Below are 24,093 nucleotides of genomic sequence, written 5' to 3'. Positions count from 1 at the left end.
AACTCTTCATTTGGTTTGGAGTTACCATTTCTCTGTCTTTGTAACACGGTTTATCACATTTATTTAGTCCGGGCAGTCGTGTATTTTTAACGGCCACATTTATTTGCTTGAAGTGGGTTCAGAAAAAAATTGTTGAATGGATCCGAGGGTGGCTTGGAATCAGCCCGAGCAGAAAGGACCTGCGAACGCTTTATGGATGCGAATCTGGGAGATTTCTCAGGTACGAGCAACCTCCGGCCAGCTTCATCATAATCTGAACCACAACCTGTGTGTGAATTATCCAGCATTGGACGTTTATAAAAATGTTGCGGCATCGAGCAATAGCATTTGCAGCAACACCACCGCTAGCCTGAGCAGCAGCCATCACTGTATTTCAAACGGCACTACTAACCACCGCACTGCATTTTCCTCCTTCGGGTCAACGTTACCCAACGGCAATGTACAGAACATATTGACCCCGTCAAACGCGAACGGTACCAGTGTAACGACAGATTTGGGAGATAGTGAAATGCCCCAAAAGACGGGATCTATCTCGTCTTCAGTGGAATCTGGAACGGATAGTCCATCTTCGAACTGCTCTTTGGGAAGGAATAGCGGTGGAAATGTAACGGGAAATATTAATAAAAACCCTGGAGGTGCCAATCTGTTCTTTAGCTTCAGTGAAAGCATGCATAATAATGTCAACCAATACCACCAAAGGCATAATCAGGATCACCCGCAGTACAATTTCCAACATAATTGTGTGAAGCGTCACCCGCCTGCACCCTTGAATAACCACACTCACCATCCAGGCCGAAGGAAAAGTGACAACAAGGCGAGCACCTATGGGATGAATTACTTGCTTTCTAACTGGACTAATGGCAACTATGTTAGTTCGGGGACTGGGACTCCTTGGAAGACGAGGAAATACAGCCCCGGTGTTGATGGGTGAGTATTTTTGATAGGGCCATTGCCCCCAGTAGAATTGTTTGACGCCAACGCACAGATAGAACAATGAGCCAGATATTTCACCGGATGTATAAATGTGAAACATCCGGTTGGCGTTTCCACTCACTACCAAATATGGGGATGAGAGGAAGCCCATTGGCCGGCAGTGGGAGAAGATTGAGCGAGATGGATTTTTGCCGACATTCTGCAAAATGTGTCAATTAAATATTTGATCAGCAAAATTTCTCATCGATTAAATATTTGATCTCCATGCAGTTTTGTTTCATAAACTGTCATATGTACCTAACAGATTGGATTGAGTTTTGTAGACTTTACCCTTTGCCAAAGTTCCAAAAAATTGCGTTGTTTAGAAGTGCAAGGGCGAATTGAGTTATTACACACACGCGTTTCACAGAGTAGGCGTCCCCTAACGGAAATATACAATTAAATACTGGAACGCGCCAATGGAATCTCAATAGCTCGTGCGTGGCTCTGCCCACCTTGCTTGTTCTGTCCACTGATTAATTTGCGACCGTTGGAAACAACAGGCTCTGGTCTATCTTGAGTTAGTTATAATCTTTGGCTAACTTGCTAATGTTAACCGCGAAAGCTAGCTATCATGGTTTCCTATTCCTACTAGCCACTTTTATTTATGATTGTAAAAATATGTAATCTTGTCATTCATAAAGTCAATCAGTTAACGTGTCATTTTGGTGTTTGTTTGATTTGCTGCACGGGCGATAGTAATGCGAATCTTAATTTTTTGCTCGATGGCTACTTAGCTAGCTAGATTGGACTGCGCTCTGCAGTGGCTAGCCAGTTTTTACTTATTAGCAGTGAGTTAGCTAGCTTGCTAAGCAAGTAGCGGCTAACTAACGCTTTGGTATGGTTAGTTTGCTAACTGATTCCTTTGATATTATTGTTGATTAGACTAGCTAACGTTAGCTATATATTTACCTGTTGGTGACCATTGCTATAAAATCAGAGGCTGCAACAAGAGCCTAACTAACTACTATATTAGGAGTAAGAAGGCTATCAATAACTTATCTTTCTTCAGATTAGCTGAAAATACAAAATCATGTTATAATTTTAAAGCTGTTTATATTGCCCAAAACATGCATACAAGAGCTCTCAAATTATTATTTCCTTTAGTATGCACAGAAGCATCCCAAAGGATCACGGGTTGCATGTTTCGTCACAATATTGTTTTGAATGTTAGTTTTGGACTGATGCCCGATTGAGCATTCTACTCAATGCATCGTCAATGATGAAGATTTCATCAAACGTGCATGACAGTGGCTTGGAAATACAAGGAGGCAAATAGTTAGTAGGGAAACCTTCTGTCTTAATTTTGATGTCGCCAGATTGACTTTAGATGTAGTAATAACGTTAGCTAGCTATAATTGAGGAGAGGCCACCGGATTTTAGCTAGCTATTGTTGACGAACTTTGCTACCTGATGAGAACATTGATCGGTCTAAAGTAAATTTGACGACATAATGCAGGCAAAGTTGTTTCCTAATAAATATTTTCCTACTTTAGCAATGTAATTTTATTTCCAGGCACTATAGTGTAATCTAGACGCAATAGTAGTTAGCCTCCATCCAGAATGACTGGGTTTATCACCACATTAGGGCACCTGGCACTATGGAACCACCGGTTTAGGGCGGTTTGAGAACGTTCATAACAATGGCATGACGTGATGGAGGTGCAACCATGAGTACAGGAAGCACCCAATGTGTTGCATGAACTTTTTTAATTTATTTTATTAACTAGGCAAGTCAGTTAAGAACAAATTCTTATTTACAATGATGTCCTACCAAAAGGCAAACTGCCTCCTGTGGGGACAGGGCTGGGATAAAAAATATAGGACTAAACACACATCACGACAAGAGAGACACCACAACACTACATAAAGAGAGATCTGGGAATTTTCTGTGCAAGAATTTGGACCTGGTTGGTCAGGAAAGCAACATTTGCCCATTGCTCACAATGAAGGAGTTGTAAAAATGAATTGGACCCGAACAAACACACGACACCCCTTTTCAATTGTATATTTTTGTGTTTTACCAGCTGAAATGGTTAGGCCTGCTATATTCTCCCCAGTCTCCATGGACAGTTGTAAAACCCATAGGTTTCATTTGAATTGAACTGAGGAGTACAGTGATTGACCTCTAGTGGGGCCCTTGCACACTGGTGGCATTGCAAGAGCATGCTGTGCCCTGAACCAGAGAGGAAGAGAGGGCCAATTCGGCTGAAAATCTCTATACCTCCAGCATGTGGTGTTTTTCCGTTGTTTCGCCCACCAAGACAGGAGTTTTTGTATGGAGTATCTAATTTGGTCAACAAAAAATGAATGGCTTATTTGCTACGTGAGGTTTATTTGATCTAATGTAAGTTTCGTAATGCTTAAGTTGTTATGAGTGTACTGGACACGTGACATCCCGGCAACTTTGAGAAAAAACTATTTATCGGAGTTGCATATTTATGGTATGAGGATAAAAGCATAGCATCTCTCCATTTGAAATACAGACGGTTGATGTCAAAACCCCTCATAGAATATTCAAAAATGGATTACAATAATGAGATGGATCCACCAATCCAAAGAAAGGATAGGAAGGAGCTGAACAGCCCGCCATGCCGCTTTGTGGACAACGACTCCCATTGCTAGATCGGAGAGACTTGTATCTTGTCAGTATATCCATAATCTTTACCTGAACTGAAGGCTTTTCAGTTTTGAGCAGAACATTGAACATTTTTAATGGGCCATCATTGTTTCATGGGTGCAAATGTAGGCTAATGTACAGATTGTAATACCTGGTTGTGCTAAAATTCAGTCTATGGCTGCACACGATCGTTATGGTGTGAAAAATGTCAATTAACATCAGTGTATACAATTTTAGTATAGGTATGTGATCTGTACAGAAATTGAACCCACAACCATGCCATTGCTAATGCCATGCTCTTACAGGACCATGTGTCGTGCTTTTATTGAATGAAGAACAACATTTGAGTAATGTTCCAAAACCATGGGACAGAACCCTAATCAATTATAAGAATTATTCTCTTCTCTATTCAAGTATATTATATTCTAGTATATTCTATTCTATCTGTTCTCTATTCTAGCATATTCTATTCTCTCCTAGTATATTCTATTCTCCACTGAACAAAAATATAAACGCAACATGCAACAATTTCAAAGATTTTACTGAGTTACAGTTCATATAAGGAAATCAGTCAATTGAAATAAATAAATTAGGCCCTAATCAAATTTATTGGTCACATAAACATATTTAGAAGATGTTATTGCGGGTGTAGCGAAACGCTAATCTATGGATTTCACATGACTGGGAATACAGATATACTCTGTTGGTCACAGATGCCAAAAAAAAAAAAGTGGGGCGCGTGGATCAGAAAACCAGTCAGTATCTGGTGTGACCACCATTTGCCTCATGCAGCGCAACACATCTGCTTCACAAAGAGATGATCAGGCTGTTGATTGTGGCCTGTGGAATGTTGTCCCACTCGTCTTCAATTGCTGTGCGAAGTTACTGGATATTGGCAGGAACTGGAATACGCGGTCGTACGCGTCAATCCAGAGCATCCCAAACACTTCTTCTGAGTATGCAGCCCATGAAAGAACTGGAACATTTTCAGCTTCCAGGAATTGTGTACAGATGCTTGCAACATGATTATCATGCTGAAACAATAAAGGTCATGGCGGCGGATGAATTGCACGACAATGGGCTTCAGGATCTCATCACGGTATCTCTCTGCATTCAAATTGCCATTGATAAAATGCAATTGTGTTCGTTGTCCGTATTTTATGCCTGCCCATACCATAACCTCACCGCTACCATTGGGCACTCTGTTCACAACTTGACATCAGCAAACCGCTCGCCCACACTTCGCCATCCACGTGGTCTGCGGTTGTGAGGCCGGTTGGACGTAATGCCAAATTATCTGAAAACGACGTTGCAGAGGCAGCTTATGGTAGAGAAATTAACATTCAATTCTCTGGCAACAGCTCTGGTGGACATTCCTGTGGTCAGCATGCCAATTGCACACTCCCTCAACTTGAGACATCTGTGGAATTGTGTTGTGTGACAAAACTGCACATTTTAGTGACCTTTTTATTGTCCCCAGCACAAGGTGCACCTGTGTAATGATGATATGCCACACCTGTCAGGTGGATGGATTATCTCGCCACCATGGGGCACTCTGTTCACAATGTTGATATCAGCAAACTGCTTGGCCCACACAACACTGTACATGCTATCTGCCCGCTACAGTTGAAACCGGGATTCGTCTGTGAAGAGCACAGTTCTCCAGCGTGCCAGTGGCCATCAAAAGGGAGCATTTGCCCACTGAAGTCGGTAACGTCAGGTCAAGACCTTGGTGAGGACGATGAGCACGCAGATGAGCTTCCCTGAGATGGTTTCTGACAGTTTGTGCAGAAATTCTTCGGTTGTGCAATCCCACACTTTCTTCAGCTGACCGGGTAGCTGGTCTCCGATGATACCGCAGGTGAAGAAGCCAGATGTGGAGGTCCTGGCGTGGTTACACGCGGTCTGCGGTTGTGAGGCCGGTTGGGCGTACTGCCAAATTCTCTAAAACGATGTTAGAGATGGCTTATGGTAGAGAAATGAACATTACATTCTCTGGAAATAGTTGGTGGACATTCCTGCAGTCTGCATGCCATTTGCACGCTCCCTCAAAACTGGAGACATCTGTGGCATTGTGATATGTGACAAAACTGCACATTTTAGGGGCCTTTTATCGTCCCCAGCACAAGGTGCACCTGTGTAATGATCATGCTGTTTATTCAGCTTCTTGATATGCCACACCTGTCAGGTGGATGGATTATCTTGGCAAAGGAGAACTGCTCACTAACAGGGATGTAAACAAATTTGTGCACAACATTTTAGAGAAATAAGCTTTTTGTGTATATGCAACATTTCTGGGAGCTTTTTATTTCAGTTCATGGAACATGGGACCAACACTTTACATGTTGCGTTTATATTTTTGTTCAGTGTAGTATATTCTATTCTCTACTGTAATATATTCTCTTCTCTATTCTAGTATATTCTCTATTCTAGTAGATTCTATACTCTATATTCTCTCCAGGGTCCTAGTAAGTGATAGTGACGGTCTCTCTGCGCAGTGTTTCATTCTGAAATCATAGCATAGCGTTTAGGCCTATTCCTAGTGAATAAATAATTTTGCTGACCAGTACTACTGTTGTTCCTTCCCAGGGGATGTGGATGACTTATGGTGGTACATATAAAAATTTTCCTAGATGGCTTCTACACTAATACCACACATATAGTTCTATGGGATGTCTGGGATGTTGATGTTGTAAGGGATGTTGAGCTTATTTGAAAGCCTGTATCAAGTGACTTTGGGTTCTAGAAAAGCCCTATAGAAGTCCAATTTTTTAAATTATTAATAATAATAATATCAACATAGGACTTGTATAAAAACATCTCTGCTTCCATGATGGTCTTACATTTTCCCCAAAAAGACCTAGCTACATGGTGACATGATGACCTTTGAATTCATGAAACAGAAAATGTAAATCAACCTATTATTTGACTGGTTTAGTATCGGTTGAGCAACTGTGTGCATGTTGTTAACCCTCTCCTCTCCCTGTTCTCCTCTCCCTCCCCAGTCTCCATGAGGAGGTGGTGGACTTCTACAACTTCATGTCTCCCAGACTGGAGGAGGCTGCTATGAGGAAGGAGGTGGTCAACAGGATCGAGACGGTCATCAAGGAGCTGTGGCCTACTGCCGACGTGAGGACACACACACACACACCAGAGCTGGGCATTGAACCAGCACATCAGACATTTTAGCCATTTGTCTACAAATATTTGTACAATATAGGTTTTTTCTCTCTCTCCAGGTGCAGATATTTGGCAGCTTCAGCACTGGACTCTACCTACCCACAAGGTAAGAGAGCAGCCTTGTTGTGTAATGTGTTGAGTCTTGTTCTCAGAATGTGCTCCAGGTGCTTGGCCACCAGTTGGCCTAACACCATCTTTCTCTGTTGCCATAGTGACATAGACCTGGTGGTGTTTGGGAAGTGGGAACGCCCGCCATTGCAGCAGTTGGAACAGGCCCTCCGGAAACACAACGTGGCAGAACCTTTCTCCATCAAAGTGCTGGACAAAGCTACGGTGAGTTGGTGCTGTGTTTTTTAAGTATGCTCACGCGATCTGTTGGGATAGCTCCAATGCTGTCCGAACTAATAACCTCTTAAACTCTGAGTGGTTGTTTTGGGCCGTGTACCCACTCAGTCAATTTCGTTCAGAAAATAGAAAGTGACTTATCATTCGAAAGCTACAGCACTTGTCGTTTTGGAAATCGATCTCAAATCTCACTGCTGACAATGTCATATGAATGCCCCCGCTACTGCCCACCCTACAGGCCATAAGTCATGTGCTATGGTCATATTCATAGTGTGTAATTTAGGTGAAGTCACAAAAAGTGCAAAAATGTTGTATGCCTGGAAAGGGTACACCCTGGTGGTCCTCATAATGCATTTCTTTACCATCCACATTTAATATGACATTACCTTGACTGTATCCTCCATATTCGCCGTTGATCAATATCACTCGTTTCCAATGGGAAAATAAGTTTGAAGTTTCCTCGCCTGTCTGATAACTAGAAAGTCCCGATCACTAGAGTCATTTTAAGATGTCATGCTTGAAAATCCGTTCAGGCATTTTCGCACAGTGAGGTACTACCCAAACCAGACGCATCTGGTTTTCGCGTTCTCAAGTCACATCATGTGATCTTCTAGTGGACGAACTGGAAATCAGACATGAGATCTGATCAGTGAAAAGGTTACGACTTCAGCTTTATGTACAGTACCAGTCAAAAGTTTAGACACACCTACTCATTCAAGGGTTTGTCTATATTTGTACTATTTTCTACATTGTAGAATAATAGTGAAGCCATCAAAACAATAAAATAACACATATGGAATCATGTACTAACCAAAAAAGTGTTAAACAAATCAAAATATATTTTATATTTGAGATTCTTCAAATAGCCACCCTTTGCCTTGATGACAGCTTTGCACACTCTTGGCATTCTCTCAACCAGCTTCACCTGGAATGCTTTTCCAACAGTCTTGAAGGAGTTCCCACGTATGCTGAGCACTTGTTGGCTGCTTTTCCTTCACTCTGCGGTCCAACTCATCCCAAACCAACTCATTTGGGTTGAGGTTGGGTGATTGTGGAGACCAGGTCATCTGATGCAGCACTCCATCACTCTCCTTCTTGGTCAAATAGCCCTTAAACAGCCTGGAGGTGTGTTGGGTCATTGTCCTGTTGAAAAACAAATGATAGTCCCACTAAGCGCAAACCAGGTGGTGCAGAATGCTGTGGTAGCCATGCTGGTTAAGTGTGCCTTGAATTCAAAATAAATCACAGACAGTCACCAGCAAAGCACCCACACACCATCACACCTCCTCCTCCATGCTTCACGGTGGGAATCACACATGCGGAGATCATCCGTTCACCTATTCTGCGTCTCACAAAGACACAGCGGTTAGAACCAAAAACCTTACTTTTGGACTCATCAGACCAAAGGACAGATTTCCACCGGTCTAATGTCCATTGCTCGTGTTTCATGGCCCAAGCAAGTCTCTTCTTCTTATTGGTGTCCTTTAGTAGTGGTTTCTTTGCAGCAATTCGACCATGAAGGCCTGATTCACACAGTCCCCTCTGAACAGTTGATGTTAAGATGTCTGTTTACTTGAACTCTGAAGCATTTATTTGGGCTGCAATTTCTGAGGCTGGTAACTCTAATGAACTTATCCTCTGCAGCAGAGGTAACTCTAGGTCTTCCATTCCTGTCGTGGTCCTCATGAGAGCCAGTTTCATCATAGTGCTTGATAGTTTTTGCAACTGCACTTGAAGAAACGTTCAAATTTCTTGAAGTGTACCATATTGACTGACCTTCATGTCTTAAAGTAATGATGGACTGTTGTTTCTCTTTGCTTATTTGAGCTGTTCTTGCCATAATATGATCTTGTTCTTTTACCTAATAGGGCTATCTTCTGTATACCACCCCTACCTTGTCACAACACAACTGATTGGCTCAAACGCATTAAGAAGGAAAGAAATTCCACAAATTCACTTTTAAGAAAGCACACCTGTAATTTAAATGCATTCCAGGTGACTACCTCATGAAGCTGGTTGAGAGAATGCCAAGTGTGCAAAGCTGTCATCAAGGCAAAGGGTGGCTACTTTGAAGAATAACACATATTTTGATTTGTTTAACACTTTTTTGGTTACTACATGATTCCATATGTGTTATTTCATAGTTTTGATATCTTCACTATTATGAATGTGAACAAAACGGTAGTATCAAGTAGGCCTAGTAAACAAAATATCAGATCGATAAAGGCATGACACAATCTATATTTAGGCTAGTTACATTAACAGTAAACAAACGCAGTAAATAAAAGGCGAATGGAGATCCAAATAACCAAAACATCCTACTACAGTTAGATGCAGCCATGCACAGCTGTCTTGCCAAATAAATAGGCCTATAGGCCCACATCACCTTTTTCACATCTAGAAAGGCATGGCTCTCCAGGTCAAGGGCACACAGGGCCTCCACCAGTTGGCTGTTGTGTTCGCTGAATCGTTCTGACATTTCACCAATAATGCATCCAAGAACAGTCTTTTACACTCAGTCTGTTCTCCTCTGTACTGCTAATAACACTAGCACTTTTTACAGCTAGCTAAGAAACTAACTCAACTCTGTAGTGGTGGGGCGTGAAGCAGAGTTGTGTAAAGCAGCTTCAACGGTAAACTTGACCCCGCCCTTATAAATTAAATATTACAGGCAGAGGCGTGTCGTGTTATTCACTTAGCCTACCACCAAAGGAGTCTTACCGAACCGCCCCAGGTGCTTTCCATATCCCCCTTCACACACTGCGGCGCACTCTGTCCATTGGACTGACGCAGTGCAGCAGAAATACAGATTTTGCGGCAACCTGTCACTCAATCATCATTTAAACATTTTAGCAATTTTTATATAGGGACATTAAACTAAAGCTGAGGGGGCACAAGTTTGAACTGAAGGGGGCTAAGCCCTTTTTGCCCCCTTGTGGAGCCGGCTCTGTAATAGTCACGTTGTTGCTGTACACCTGTATCAGAATCCCACGGCACTTACCCTTCTAACAGTACTAAGCATGTGTTTGTAGGACTTACATTTTGATTTCAAAACTATATCTAATTAGGGTAGGTTACAATGTGTGTCGCTTAGAAAATGACACCAAAGGGCATCAGAATTTAACAGGATAAACAAGTAGATGAGACTTAGTTTAATGTTCGACAAGTGTGTACTAAGGATTAGATCTGAGAATTGAGCGGAGACAAAAGTGAAATGGATGTGAAATAAACGTTTTATTTATTTTATGAAAAGTTAATGTTTCTCTATTCTCTCTCCCAGGTGCCAATCATCAAGCTGACTGACCAGGAGACGGACGTCAAAGTGGACATCAGCTTCAACGTGGAGACAGGAGTCAAAGCTGCTCTCTTCATCAAGGACTACACCAAGGTGAGAACACTAGCATTTGTAGTTTTTATTTGAACTTTATTTTCCCAAGTTGTCGCATTAGGTCAAAATACTATTTTTTAAATGGGAGACCTGAATGGCTAGAAGGATCAGTGCAACAATAGTTCCCAGGTGCAGGGTACGCAAACTGCCTTATAAAAGGAATCGAAATAGGCTTATCCCACTGTCGCTCCCATATTGGACTTTCTTTTGTGTTAAACTTCAGGCTACTGAAATACTGAACTACTGTCAATGTGGAATGCATTTACTATCACTGTAGCAACAGAAGCACTACCTCTTCACAACTACAGTCCACACCATACAGTGTCTTTAAAAAGTATTCATACCCCTTGACTTATTCCACATTTTGCTGTGTTACAGCCTAAATCTAAAATGTATTAAATTGACAATACCCCCAAAAAACGGTGAAAACATGTTTAGACATTTTTGCAAATTTATTGAAAATGAAATACAGATACACTACCGTTCAAAAGTTTGGGGTCACATCATGTCCTTGTTTTCGAAAGAAAAGCAATTTTTTTGGCCATTAAAATAACATCAAATTGATCAGAAATACAGTGTAGACATTGTTAATGTTGTAAATGGCTATTGTAGCTGGAAACGGCTGAGAATTTTAATTTTATATCTACATAGGCGTACAGAGGCCCATTATCAGCAACCATCAGTCCTGTGTTCCAATGGCACGTTGTGTTTTCTAATCCAAGTTTATCATTTAAAAAGGCTAATTGATCATTAGGAAACCCTTTTGCAATTATGTTAACACAGCTGAAAACTGTTGTGCTGATTCTAAAGAAGCAATAAAACGGGCCTTCTTGAGACTAGTTGAGTATCTGGAGCATCTGCAATTGTGGGTTCGATTACAGGCTCAAAATGGCCAGAAACAAACAACTTTCTTCTGAAACTCGTCAGTCTGTTCTTGTTCCTAGAAATGAAGGCTATTCCATGCGAGAAATTGCCAAGAAACTGAAGATCTCGTACGCTGTGTACTACTCCCTTCACAGAACAGCGTAAACTCGCTCTAACCAGAATAGAAAGAGGAGTGGGTGGCCCCGGTGCACAACTGAGCAAGAGGACAAATACATTAGTGTCTAGTTTGAGAAACAGACGCCTCAAATGTCCTCAACTGGCAGCTTCATTAAATAGTACCCGCAAAACACAAGTCTCAACGTCAACATTGAAGATGCGACTCAAGGATGCTGACCTTCTAGGCAGAGTTGCAAAGAAAAAGCCATATCTCAGACTAGCCAATAAAAATACAATATTAAGATGGGCAGTCTGAGAAATTGCTTTTTCTTTGCAACTCTGCCTAGAAGGTCAGCATCCCGGAGTCGCCTCTTCACTGTGTTTTAGGTTATTGTTCTGCTGAAAGGTGAATTAATCTCCCAGTGTCTGGTGGAAAGCAGACTGAAACAGGTTTTCCTCTAGGATTTGCTTAGCACCATTTTGTTTATTTTTTATAATAAACTCTCTAATCCTTGGAAATGAGAAGCATACTCATAACATGATGCAGCCACCACCATGCTTCAAAATATGAAGAGTGGTACTCAGTGATGTGATGTGTTGGATTTGCCCCAAACATAACGCTTGTATTCAGGACATAAAGGACATTTCTTAGCCACATTTTTTGCAGTTTTACTTTAGTGCCTTATTGCAAACAGGATGCATGTTTTGGAATATTTGTTATTCTGTACAGGCTTCCTTTTCACTCTGTCAATTAGGGTTAGTATTGTGGAGTAACTACAATGTTGTTAATCCATCCTCAACTATCTCCTATCACAGACATTAAACTCTAACTGTTTTAAAGTCACCATTGGCCTCATGGTGAAATCCCTAAGCGGTTTCCTTCCTCTCCGGCAACTGAGTTAGGAAGGACGCCTGTATCTTTGTAGTGACTGGGTGTATTGATACACCATCCAAAGTGTGATTAATAATTTCACCATGCTCAAAGGGATATTCAATTCTGCTTTTTTATTTTTACCCATCTGCTAATAGGTGCCCTTCTTTGCGAGGCATTGGAAAACCTCCCTCGTCTTTGTGGTTGAATCTGTGTTTGAAATTCAAATCAAATCAAATCAAATCAAATTTTATTGGTCACATGCGCCGAATACAACAGGTGCAGACATTACAGTGAAATGCTTACTTACAGCCCTTAACCAACAGTGCATTTATTTTAAACAAAAAAGTAAGAATAAAACAACAACAAAAAAGTGTTGAGAAAAAAAGAGCAGGAGTAAAAATAAAGTGACAGTAGGGAGGCTATATATACAATAGAATAAAGTGACAGTAGGGAGGCTATATATACAGGGGGGTACCGTTGCATAGTCAATGTGCGGGGGCACCGGCTAGTTGAGGTAGTTGAGGTAATATGTACATGTGGGTAGAGTTAAAGTGACTATGCATAAATACTTAACAGAGTAGCAGCAGCGTAAAAAGTATGGGGTGGGGGGGCAGTGCAAATAGTCTGGGTAGCCATGATTAGCTGTTCAGGAGTCTTATGGCTTGGGGGTAGAAGCTGTTGAGAAGTCTTTTGGACCTAGACTTGGCACTCCGGTACCGCTTGCCGTGCGGTAGCAGAGAGAACAGTCTATGACTAGGGTGACTGGAGTCTTTGACAATTTTGAGGGCCTTCCTCTGACACCGCCTGGTATAGAGGTCCTGGATGGCAGGGAGCTTTGCCCCTGTGATGTACTGGGCCGTACGCACTACCCTCTGTAGTGCCTTGCGGTCAGAGGCCAAGCAGTTGCCATACCAGGTGGTGATGCAACCAGTCAGGATGCTCTCGATGGTGCAGCTGTAGAATTTTTTGAGGATCTGAGGACCCATGCCAAATCTTTTTAGTCTCCTGAGGGGGAATAGGCTTTGTCGTGCCCTCTTCACGACTGTCTTGGTGTGTTTGGACCATGATAGTTCGTTGGTGATGTGGACACCAAGGAACTTGAAGCTCTCAACCTGTTCCACTACAGCCCCGTCGATGAGAATGGGGGCGTGCTCAGTCCTCTTTTTTTTCCTGTAGTCCACAATCATCTCCTTTGTCTTGGTCACGTTGAGGGAGAGGTTGTTGTCCTGGCACCACACGGCCAGATCTCTGACCTCCTCCCTATAGGCTGTCTCATCGTTGTCGGTGATCAGGCCTACCACTGTTGTGTCGTCGGCAAACTTAATGATGGTGTTGGAGTCGTGCCTGGCCATGCAGTCATGGGTGAACAGAGAGTACAGGAGGGGACTGAGCACGCACCCCTGAGGGGCCCCCGTGTTGAGGATCAGTGTGGCAGATGTGTTGTTACCTACCCTTACCACCTGGGGGCGGCCCGTCAGGAAGTCCAGGATCCAGTTGCAGAGGGAGGTGTTTAGTCCCAGGATCCTTAGCTTAGTGATGAGCTTTGAAATTCAATGCTCTACTGAGGGAGCTTAGATAATTGTATGTGTGGGGTACAGAGATGAGGTAGTCATTCAAAAATCATGTGCAACACTATTATTGGACTCGAAGTGAGTCCATGCACCCTATTGTGACTTAAGCACATTTTTACTCCTGAACTTATTTAGGCTTGCCATAACAAAGGGCTTGAATACTTATTGACTTAACACATTTCAGCTTTTCATTTTGAATATTATTATTATTATTTTAATCTATAAAAAAACACAAAATCTAAATTTCATCATTTAATTTCAGGCAGTAAAACAACAAAATATGGAATAAGTCAAGGGGTGTGAATTCTTTCTGAGGGTACTGTATATATTTTAAATTTGACTCTATACTCCAGCATTTTGGATTTGAGATGGAATGTTTCATATTGGGTGAGAATAGAGAATGTACACCTGCACATTGGGTCAGAGTGGTCTCATGTGCTGTAATGTAGGCTTTCTACAGGCCAGGGTTTTCCCACTCAAATGAACCTTGCTTTTACTTCTCTAGCCAATCCTATTAGATCTGCAGTAGTTCCTATGCCCTAGGGGTTAGATGGAGATTTGGTGATAGGCCTATAATATGCTGTCCGTAAAGGAATGTCTCTGACGTCCTGAATTCAATGACATAACCCAACATGCTTCTGTAATAGTCACCAGAAGCATAACTTATGATTCTTTGTCCCATTGACAACTGTAGTCCCAAAATCAGCATATGATAGAAAATGAGAACCTGTGAAAATGAGGCGAATTGTATTTCAAGTAGTGATCCTCATACTAAGTTACATATTTTCATTAAATGGAGACTTTTTCCTCATCTAATTTTGAATAATTTCAATTTTTAACCAGTGCTCTGCTCCTCAGACTGTGTAAATTGAGCAGGGATTCGTTTCTCTCCGTACCATTTTTTAAATATCTCTCCCCCCCCCAGAGGTATCCCGTGCTGCCTTACCTGATCTTTGTGCTGAAGCAGTTTCTGCTCCAGAGAGATCTCAACGAGGTGTTCACTGGAGGAATCAGCTCCTACAGCCTCGTCCTGATGGTCATCAGCTTCCTCCAGGTACGCACACACACTTTGTAATCTTGTATGACAGTGTACAGTTATGGCACTTGTGTTGTCCTAACATGTCTGCCTATTCTCTATCCATCCATCCAGCTCCACCCAAGGATTGATGCCAGTAGCCCCAACATCAACCTTGGCATCCTGCTGATTGAGTTCTTTGAGCTGTACGGCCGCCATTTTAACTACCTGAAGACTGGCATCCGCGTCAAGAACGGAGGGGCCTACATGGTCAAGGAGGACATGACGAAGGTTATGACCAATGGCTACAGACCCTCCATGCTCTGTATAGAGGACCCACTGATGCCAGGTGTGTATGTGCGTACATCTGGCGGTGTGCGGGACTGGGTGTTTGAGCAACTGTGTGTGTTTTCCATTGGTAATGGTGTTGGCCATAGTTTGTATGGGCCGATTCAGGTGTTCTAACCGTGTGTGTTCCAGGTAACGATGTTGGCAGGAGTTCGTACGGAGCCATGCAAGTCAAGCAGGTGTTTGACTACGCTTACATCGTCCTTGGTCACGCCGTGTCACCGCTAGCACGCTCCTACCCCAACAAGGACATTGACAGGTTGGTTCCCCCCATTTTTCAGAAAGTCTTCTGTATCCATCCGGCCTAGAAATGTTTGTACATGAATAAGTACAAAAGTTATCAAAGTAAAGATGGTCAAATAAATATGGTGGTTGTGATGGAAAGTGAAACTAATCCACTGCTGTGCAACATTTAAATCCTTCCCGTTCCTGTTCCTCACTATCCCTGCAGCACTTTGGGGAGGATAATCAAGGTGACCCAGAAAGTGATTGACTACAGGGAGTGGATCATGACTAAGTGGGGGGGAAGGCACCTCGCCCGCATGGAGAGCCGGGGTAAGAGCAGTGTGTGTACGAAATAACCTGTGCGTAACCTCTGCGTAAAATATGTCTTGACTGTCTTGTATGGCCGGTTCTGTATGTGTGTATATTGACCTGTGTGTGAAAGGGTAATCTTTGTTGTCTTGTATGGCAGTTTGGGAAGTGTGTGTTGCTGTGTATAATAACCTGTGTTTCTCTGTAGGTTCCGTCCTGGATCAGGACCCAGCAGGGTGTGTGTTGGGTGTAGGCGTGGAGGAACAGAGGGACTCAGTCTCCCCTCACAGTGCAGACTCTCCCATGTCCCTGTCCAGTCCTCACCAACACTCCTCAGCCTCCTCGGTCTCCTCGCTGTCCGGGTCAGACAACGTAAGGGCACAGACACACACACTGCAGTCTTTATGATTAACTCTATAAATGCAATTGTATGAATGAATTGACAGCTGGTCATGTTTTAACACCTCCTCTCTGCTGTGTGTTCCAGGACTCTGATTCGACGCCGTGCCCTGGCCCTCCTCCGGCGCTGCCCCCCTACACCCTCCAGGCTCTGGGTATGACTCTACCCCTGGGCCTGGCAATGGGCAAGCCTAGCATCAACCAGCAGCACCTCATCATGTCCCCTGGCTCACAGGTACAGAACCTAGCATCTACTGACCTTTGTGTTGTCAGAGAAGGGAGAGTTTAGCGTGATTTTCTGGAAGTGGGAGATTAGAAGTAGACTCAGCGATGCATGAAGTACAAATGATATCTGGCCAGTTTGTGCAACAACTAAGAGCGTTGAAGCACGAGGCTAAACTTCTCTGCTGTTTTGGTCCCGTAGCTACCACGTTGTAGCAGGGTGAAGCGCATCCGTTCACATCCACAAAGTCTTGCTTCTTAATGTCTGCGGTGCTGCTTGTGCCAGCATCATACCGCTGAGTCTACCATTTACATAAACCCCCCCCAAAAGAACAGCATTCCTGAATTTCCAGCACCATCTTATCATTAAGATTTGTCGATAGAGATATACAGTGGTGTGAAAGTGTTTGCCCCCTTCCTGATTTCTTATTTGTTTGCATGTTTGTCACACTTAAATGTTTCAGATCAAACACATTTAAATATTAGTCAAAGATGACACAAGTAAACACAAAATGCAGTTTTGAAATGAACGTTGTTATTATTAAGGGAAAACAAAATCCAAACCCACATGGCCCTGTGTGAAAAAGTGATTGCCCCCTACAACCTGATAACTGGTTGGGCCACCCTTAGCAGCAACAACTGCAATCAAGCGTTTGCGATAACTTCCAATGAGTCTTTTACAGCGCTGTGGAGGAATTTTGGCCCACTCATCTTTGCAGAATTGTTGTAATTCAGCCACATTGGAGGGTTTGAGCATGAACTGCCTTTTTAAGGTCATGCCACAGCATATCAATAGGATTCAGGACTTTGACTAGGCCACTCCAAAGTCTTCATTTTGTTTTTCTTCAGCCATTCAGAGGTGGACTTGCTGGTGTGTTTTGGATCATTGTCCTGCTGCAGAACCCAAGTTCGCTTCAGCTTGAGGTCCTTCAGGATTTTTTGGTAGACAGCAGAATTCATGGTTCCATTTATCACAGAAAGTCTTCCAGGTCCTGAAGCAGCAATACAGGCCCAGACCATCACACTACCACCACTACTTTTACGCCAGATGTAATGGAACACACACCTTCCAAAAAGTTCAACTTTTGTCTCGTCAGTCCACAGAGTATTTTCCCAAAGGTCTTGGGGATCATCAAGATGTTTTCTGGCAAAAATGAGACGAGCCTTAATGTTCTTTTTGCTCAGCAGTGGTTTTCGTCTTGGAAGTCTGCCATGCAGGCCATTTTTGCCCAGTCTCTTTCTTATGGTGGAGTCATGAACACTGACCTTAACTGAGGCAAGTGAGGCCTGCAGCTCTTTGGATGTTGTTGTGGGGTCTTTTTGTGACCTCTTGGATGAGTCGTCGCTGCGCTCTTGGGGTAATTTTGGTCGGACGGCCACTCCTGGGAAGGTTCACCACTGTTCCATGTTTTCAACCATTTGTGGATAATGGCTCTCACTGTGGTTCGCTGGAGTCCCAAAGCTTTAGAAATGGCTTTATAACCTTTTCCAGACTGATGGATCTCAATTACTTTCTTTCTCATTTGTTCCTGAATTTCTTTGGATCTCGGCATGATGTCTAGCTTTTGAGGATCTTTTGGTCTATTTCACTTTGTCAGGCAGGTCCTATTTAAGTGATTCCTTGATTGAGAACAGGTGTGGCAGTAATCAGGCCTGGGTGTGGCTAGAGGAATTGAACTCAGGTGTGATAAACCACAGTTGAGTTATGTTATAACAGGGGGCAAACACTTTTTCACACAGGGCCATGTAGGTTTGGATTTTGTTTTCCCTTAATAATAACAACCTTCATTTCAAAACTGCATTTTGTGTTTACTTGTGTTATCTTTGACTAATATAAAAATGTGTTTGATCTGAAACATTTAAGTGTGACAAACATGCAAACAAATAACAAATCAGGAAGGGGGCAAACAATTTTTCACACCACTGTATATATTTTCTATGAAATATAGTCTATCCCTTCTGTTTTTATTACTCACATCCCAGTAACAGGGATTGTGAAATGGTGATCTAACACAGTTTGTGATTGGACGTCTGATAGCTCAAAATGTCTCTCCCCCCTTCTTTCCAGGCGTGTTTGTCTTTGCCCAGTGGCCTGACGATGCACTCGTTACCTGGCAGACAGGTGGGTATAGACGGGCATCCCCTCGCCCCCTTCTTCCACATGACCCCCCCTACCCACCACCCTGCCCCCTCCAACCCCCAGCCTCTGTCCAGCCCCCACCCCGCCAGCCACACACACCAGGTAGGTGCTGGCCGCAAACACGGCTGCACACTAGACAGGGACAACCTCTCTTCTCTGTCTTTCTCGCTCCTTTAAGACTCTCCTTACCTCTCACTTTCTCCTTTCTGCTCTCTGTTTTGTTTTCCAACTCATCTTGCTTTCTCTCCTCCGTCTCGTTCTCTCCTCCTGTTCTTTCTCTGTTCTCTCAATCTGTCCCTCTTGGTTTCATGATTACATTGTTGTATTGTATATCTGCATGATTGAACTGAGTATAGGATTCCTTTTTGTAGAGCACTTTGCTTTTAGTGTGTGTGTTGATTCAGGTTTCAAACACTCAATGCTTTGAATTCTAATGCTTCATCCCTTCTTTCTTGCTCTCTCTCTCCAGAATGGTCCTAAGTTTCACATGAAAGGCTCCCACAATCCAGCTGTGATCCATAGTCCCGCCTTGGCCAACCACGCCCACCCTCTCTCACACACGCACTCACACACGCAGTACCGCCATACCTGGCGCCGCCGGAAGAGGGACAGCCTACCAGTCAGCCTGAGCAGATAAAGGATAAAACATCCTCCTCATCCTCTCATCCTCCCTTCATCCCTCTCTCATTCTGACTGATAGGGAGGACAGCTTGATGAGACAGTGCTCCCTGCTGTTCATCTTGGAGGACAGGCAGGCAGAGGCACCAGACCAGCATTGGGATTCATTCAACATTTTGGGCTGCTGAAGTTTGGCCCTGAGGAGGGAAAGAAGTGTAGCTCTGGGAAAACTCTTTCTCCATCGCTCATCCTCTCCCAATCTCTGCATGTTTTTTACTGCGCAATGAACCAACGGCCAACGCTACGGGAACGAGCAGTGTGGCTAGCGAACAGAACGCAGCCCAGCCCAGCCCAACGTGCACTGAGACCCCAAAACTTTTCCGCAGCTCTCCAGTCTTTCACTTCCTGTTTGGGATCCACATTTGTTTTCTTTTGGTAATGTTTATTGTTCACATTAATATAATTTTTTTTGCGCTTTGCCCTTTTTCACATACGTTCGAGGAGACTGAGGATAGTGACATCTTTGCCAGGTGGGAGTAGTGAAAGCCCAGTGTCTTGTGGTAAATTGAGTTTATTTTTGTTTTTTTGACTGGGTTGCGTTGTGAAGGCGACAACCTTTGTCCTTGAACCCTGCAGCCAAGCTGTATCTTTTTCAGTGTTCACACAACGGACGGTTTCTCATTTGTGCAATAACGTGTTCTATATATTTTTTTATCTTATCAATCTTTATTTAATGTTGTTATGCGTGTATGTAAAGGCATTTTGGTGTTTCTGTTTTTAAGATTGTAGTTTTATTGTAGTAGTTTTTTTGAAAATTTTGCAAAGAGTTTACAGAACCTTTCCCCAGATGGCCTCCGGTCTGGAGAGTGTGTGACGGAGTGTGTGTCTGTGTCAAGAGTGTGTGTCAATTGGTGAGCTGTTGGTGTCAAAGTATAGTCAACCCCCCCCATGGGTGTTTTATAATGTGTGGAAAGGAAGAATCAGAAGCAGCTAAGTCACTTCAGACTACTGCAATGCAACCTCTATTGTTTGACAGGTTAAAAAGTCTGTAATCTCACATTGTCACACTAGATGGAGCTCTTACTCACGCCCAATACCATAGCTGTAGTTTTAAAAATCCTTATCTTTATTTGGTGCTTGACTGAGTGAGTCAATGTGAGTGTGTGCGCATGTATCAGTCATAGGATGACTTAGTCACCCAACGTTTGTGCCATTTTTGCTACTCAGTCCTAGTGTAGTCTAGGGCTGAAAACTTTCCCATTGCAGGAGTTTAGCACAAGGCCAAGTACATATTGTATGCCCCAAGTGCGTTTCTGTTGGTGTATGTATGTAGGTATGTATGTATGTATGTCTGTCTGTCTGTCATTTTTTAAAGATGTGCATGGTCTAGTAAGTATGAGGGGTGGAGTTCGATAAAGGAACAGCCAAACTGACCTGAACTTGAAGATTGGTGAGTGGTGTGAAATGGCACCCTATCCCCTATGACAAGTAGTGAACTACATAGGGGATGGGGTACCATTTTAGACGTGCCCTAAAAGACTAGGTGCTCTAAAGGGTCTTTCTTAGCGGGGGAGAAAGTTCTGGGGTCGTCCGGAACAGTGGAGGAAAGGGAATAATTTTGATTCCATTCTGGAATCTTGTGTATATTTGATTGCCAGGTACTTCCGCTAGTTGTTTGCAATGCCTTTTCTTTGTGCTTACTTCAGTGTGTGTGTGTGTGTCGTCTCTGCAGGCATACACTGTGTGTGGTGGAGGCTCAGCTCGGTAGCTACACACTGACCATACGGTGGTATTACTATGCAAGTGGGTTATTTTGTGTGCCCCAGTATTTCTGTTTCCAATGACAACCACTGCTTGTTGGATCGGAGTGATGTTACTGTAAACTCAAGTTAGAACGAATAGGCCTGTGATTGGTGGGCTAGGCTAAATGGTGGTTAGCCAGCCTCAGCCCAGTTACGAGTGAACCACAAAACTCTGTCTTTGTATGCAAGTCCTGATGTTTTAAGTCTCTAGTTCAGAAAGTCTATGGAAGGGCATGTGCGTATGTATAAGTGGTCGGGTATCTGTATGTCTGGCTTGTCTAAGAGAATAGCATGACTGGTTGTTTTAAATGACACCCTGTTCTCTATAGTGCATGCTATTGTTCCCTAGTGCTGGTCTAAAGTAGTGCCCTATATAGGGGTTAGGGTGTCATTTGAGACAACCACTTGAATAATATAAAAGTGCACATGGGGAGCGACTTGCACTCTGTAGTGGACGACTTCATACCCTCCCTAGTGCACTACAGAGTCCTCTACCCTTACTGAGACTGTGTTAGGCGCCAATGTCACTCTCTGTAATGTTACTATAGCAACTTTTAACCACCAATCAAAACTCAACCTGGCCAATTTACCGCCTTTGACAGGGTCGTCGGTCCCAAATGGCATCCTGTTCTGAATGTAGTGCACTACTTTTGATTAGATCTTTGTAGTCTCTTGTGGAAGGTAGCGGGGCTATGTAGGAAATAGGGTGCCATTTGAGACTTACCCATGTCTGCTTTTAGAGAGTAGAACCAGCATCTGTCAGAGAAGAGCTCAAACACTATTTATCTCTGGTTGGAGATTTGTCAAGCCTGTCAAAGTTGTCCACCATTTTTACAGATTCTATTAAGACTGAAATGCAGTGTGAAGTCTGTATGGATTCAACTCTGTGTGCATCCCAATGGTCTACACAAGCTTCCTCCCCTCCTTTCCTTTATCTGATCTGAAAGAAATTGGAACAGGTGAAAGCCAATCCCTTGGTAGATCTGCCATTTTTTTTTACAAAACTGTACTGATCGGAGAGATGTGGAGGAGAGGAAGCCTCTTTAGACCGTTGAGAACAAGAAACACATGTACACATAGATGCAATGTAATGCACTCCATTGCATCACAATGGGGGGATTTTAAACTTAACGGCTGCTGTTTTGTGAAAGGTGGCGGCTCTTCTGTCGTGGCCAAGTCATCTGAAGAGGAACTCCTAAAATGGTCGCCAAACTAGCAGCGGTCACAGAGTGACAGCCTGGCTTTTGTTTTGAACATTTTTTTATGTACCGGTATATTTTTTTCTATTTTATTTTTTAAATAAACATCTTAAAACTGCCAGTTGTCATCATAGTGATCTTGTCTTGTTTTTGTATGTGCTTAAGTCCCTTCTCTACAAGATGCAGAAAAGCATGATTATAAAATTAGGTCAAATGTGGTCCTGTACTTCTGCTCATCTACACTAGGTGGCACACAAGCTGCACACCCATAGCAAATGTTTCTATAACTAACCCAAGATGTACCAGAGCCTGTCGTTTCCGAATGAATCATAGTGGGCAGAACAAGCAAGGAGGTGGGCAGAGCCAAGCATGAGCTAGTGAGATCCTATTGGCATGTTCTAGTATTTATTTGCATATTTCCATTAGGGACCGCCTACTCTGAACTGCGTGTGTGCAATAACTGAATATGCCCTTGCACTCCTAAACAATGCCATTTTTTGAAACTTTGGCAAAGGGTAAAGTCTACAAAGCACAGTCCACTCTGTTTGTTACAGGTTTTGTAAACAGGAAAGTGTATGGAGATCAAATGTTTCAACGATGAGAAAATTAGCAGAATGTTGGCCAAAATCCATCTCGCTCCATCTTCTCCCACTGCCGGCCACTGGGCTTCCTCTCATCGCCATATGTGGTAGTGAGTGGAAACGCCAACATGTTTCAAACATAAAGAACATTTTTGGAACATTTTCCAAATGAATTAAAAATGAAAAAAAAAACGAAGATGTCTTGCGAATGTCTTCACACCCCAGAGTTAATACCAAAAATGGTGTAATCCCGCTGATAAAGAAAAATATCTTAGGGTTAGGTTTTCAGAAGACTGAGGTGGGTTTTCCTGTCCGGTAATATAGTCAAACAAAGCAGCATGTCTTGCCCTTAACTGCACACAGAGACGCATTCTGTCTCCTAGAGATGAAAATACTTTGGTGCGAAAAGGGCAAATCAATCCCAGAACAACAGCAAAGGACCTTGTGAAGATGCTGGAGGAAACAGGTACAAAAGTATCTATATCCACAGTAAATCGAGTTCTATATCGACATAACCTGAAAGGCCGCTCAGCAAGGAAGAAGCCACTGCTCCAAAACCGCCATAAAAAAGCCAGACTACGGTTTGCAACTGCACACAAAGATTGTACTTTTTGGAGAAATGTCCTCTGGTCTGATGAAACAAAAATAGAACTGTTTGGCCATAATGACAATTGTTATGTTTGGAGGAAAAAGAGGGAAGCTTGCAAGCCGAAGAACACCATCCCAATCATGAAGCACGGGGGTGGCAGCATCATGCTGTGGGGGTGCTTTGCTGCAGGAGGGACTGGTGCACTTCACAAAATAGATGGCATCATGAGGAAGGAAAATTATGTGGATATATTGAAGCAACATCTCAAGACATCAGTCAGGAAGTTAAAGCTTGGTCGCAAATGAGTCTTCCAAATGGACAATGACCCCAAGCATACTTCCAAAGTTGTGGCAAAATGGCTTAAGGACAACAAAGTCAAGGTATTGGAGTGGCCATCACAAAGCCCTGACCTCAATCCTATAGAACATTTGTGGGCAGAACTGAAAAAGCGTGTGCGAGCAAGGAGGCCTAAAAACCTGACTCAGTTACACCAGCTCTGTCAGGAGGAATGGGCCAAAATTCACCCAACTTATTGTGGGAAGCTCGTGGAAGACTACCCGAAACATTTGACCCAAGTTAAACAATTTAAAGGCAATGCTACCAAATACTAATTGAGTATATGTAAACTTCTGACCCACTGGGAATATGATGTGTGAAATAAAAGCTGAAATAAATCATTCTCTCTACTATTATTCTGACATTTCACATTCTTAAA

General features: G+C 43.0%; 1 protein-coding gene across 1 annotated transcript; it reads left to right on the top strand.

Annotated features, from left to right (window-relative positions):
* LOC311113112 (terminal nucleotidyltransferase 4A-like) lies at window positions 1-22,322 on the top strand. The gene is made up of 13 exons (XM_084156255.1): window positions 1-927; window positions 6,598-6,721; window positions 6,832-6,878; window positions 6,985-7,105; window positions 10,398-10,505; window positions 14,857-14,985; window positions 15,082-15,295; window positions 15,427-15,553; window positions 15,746-15,849; window positions 16,037-16,200; window positions 16,316-16,462; window positions 18,518-18,691; window positions 19,059-22,322. The coding sequence occupies exons 1-13, from the start codon at window positions 137-139 to the stop codon at window positions 19,224-19,226; spliced, it is 2,418 nt and encodes an 805-aa protein (XP_084012381.1). The 5' UTR covers window positions 1-136; the 3' UTR covers window positions 19,227-22,322.
* The last annotated feature ends 1,771 nt before the right edge of the window (window positions 22,323-24,093 follow it).

Source organism: Coregonus lavaretus, assembly GCF_964263955.1.
Source record: "Coregonus lavaretus genome assembly, chromosome: 3".
NCBI lineage: Eukaryota > Metazoa > Chordata > Actinopteri > Salmoniformes > Salmonidae > Coregonus > Coregonus lavaretus.
This window is presented reverse-complemented; position numbering and strand designations above follow the sequence as displayed.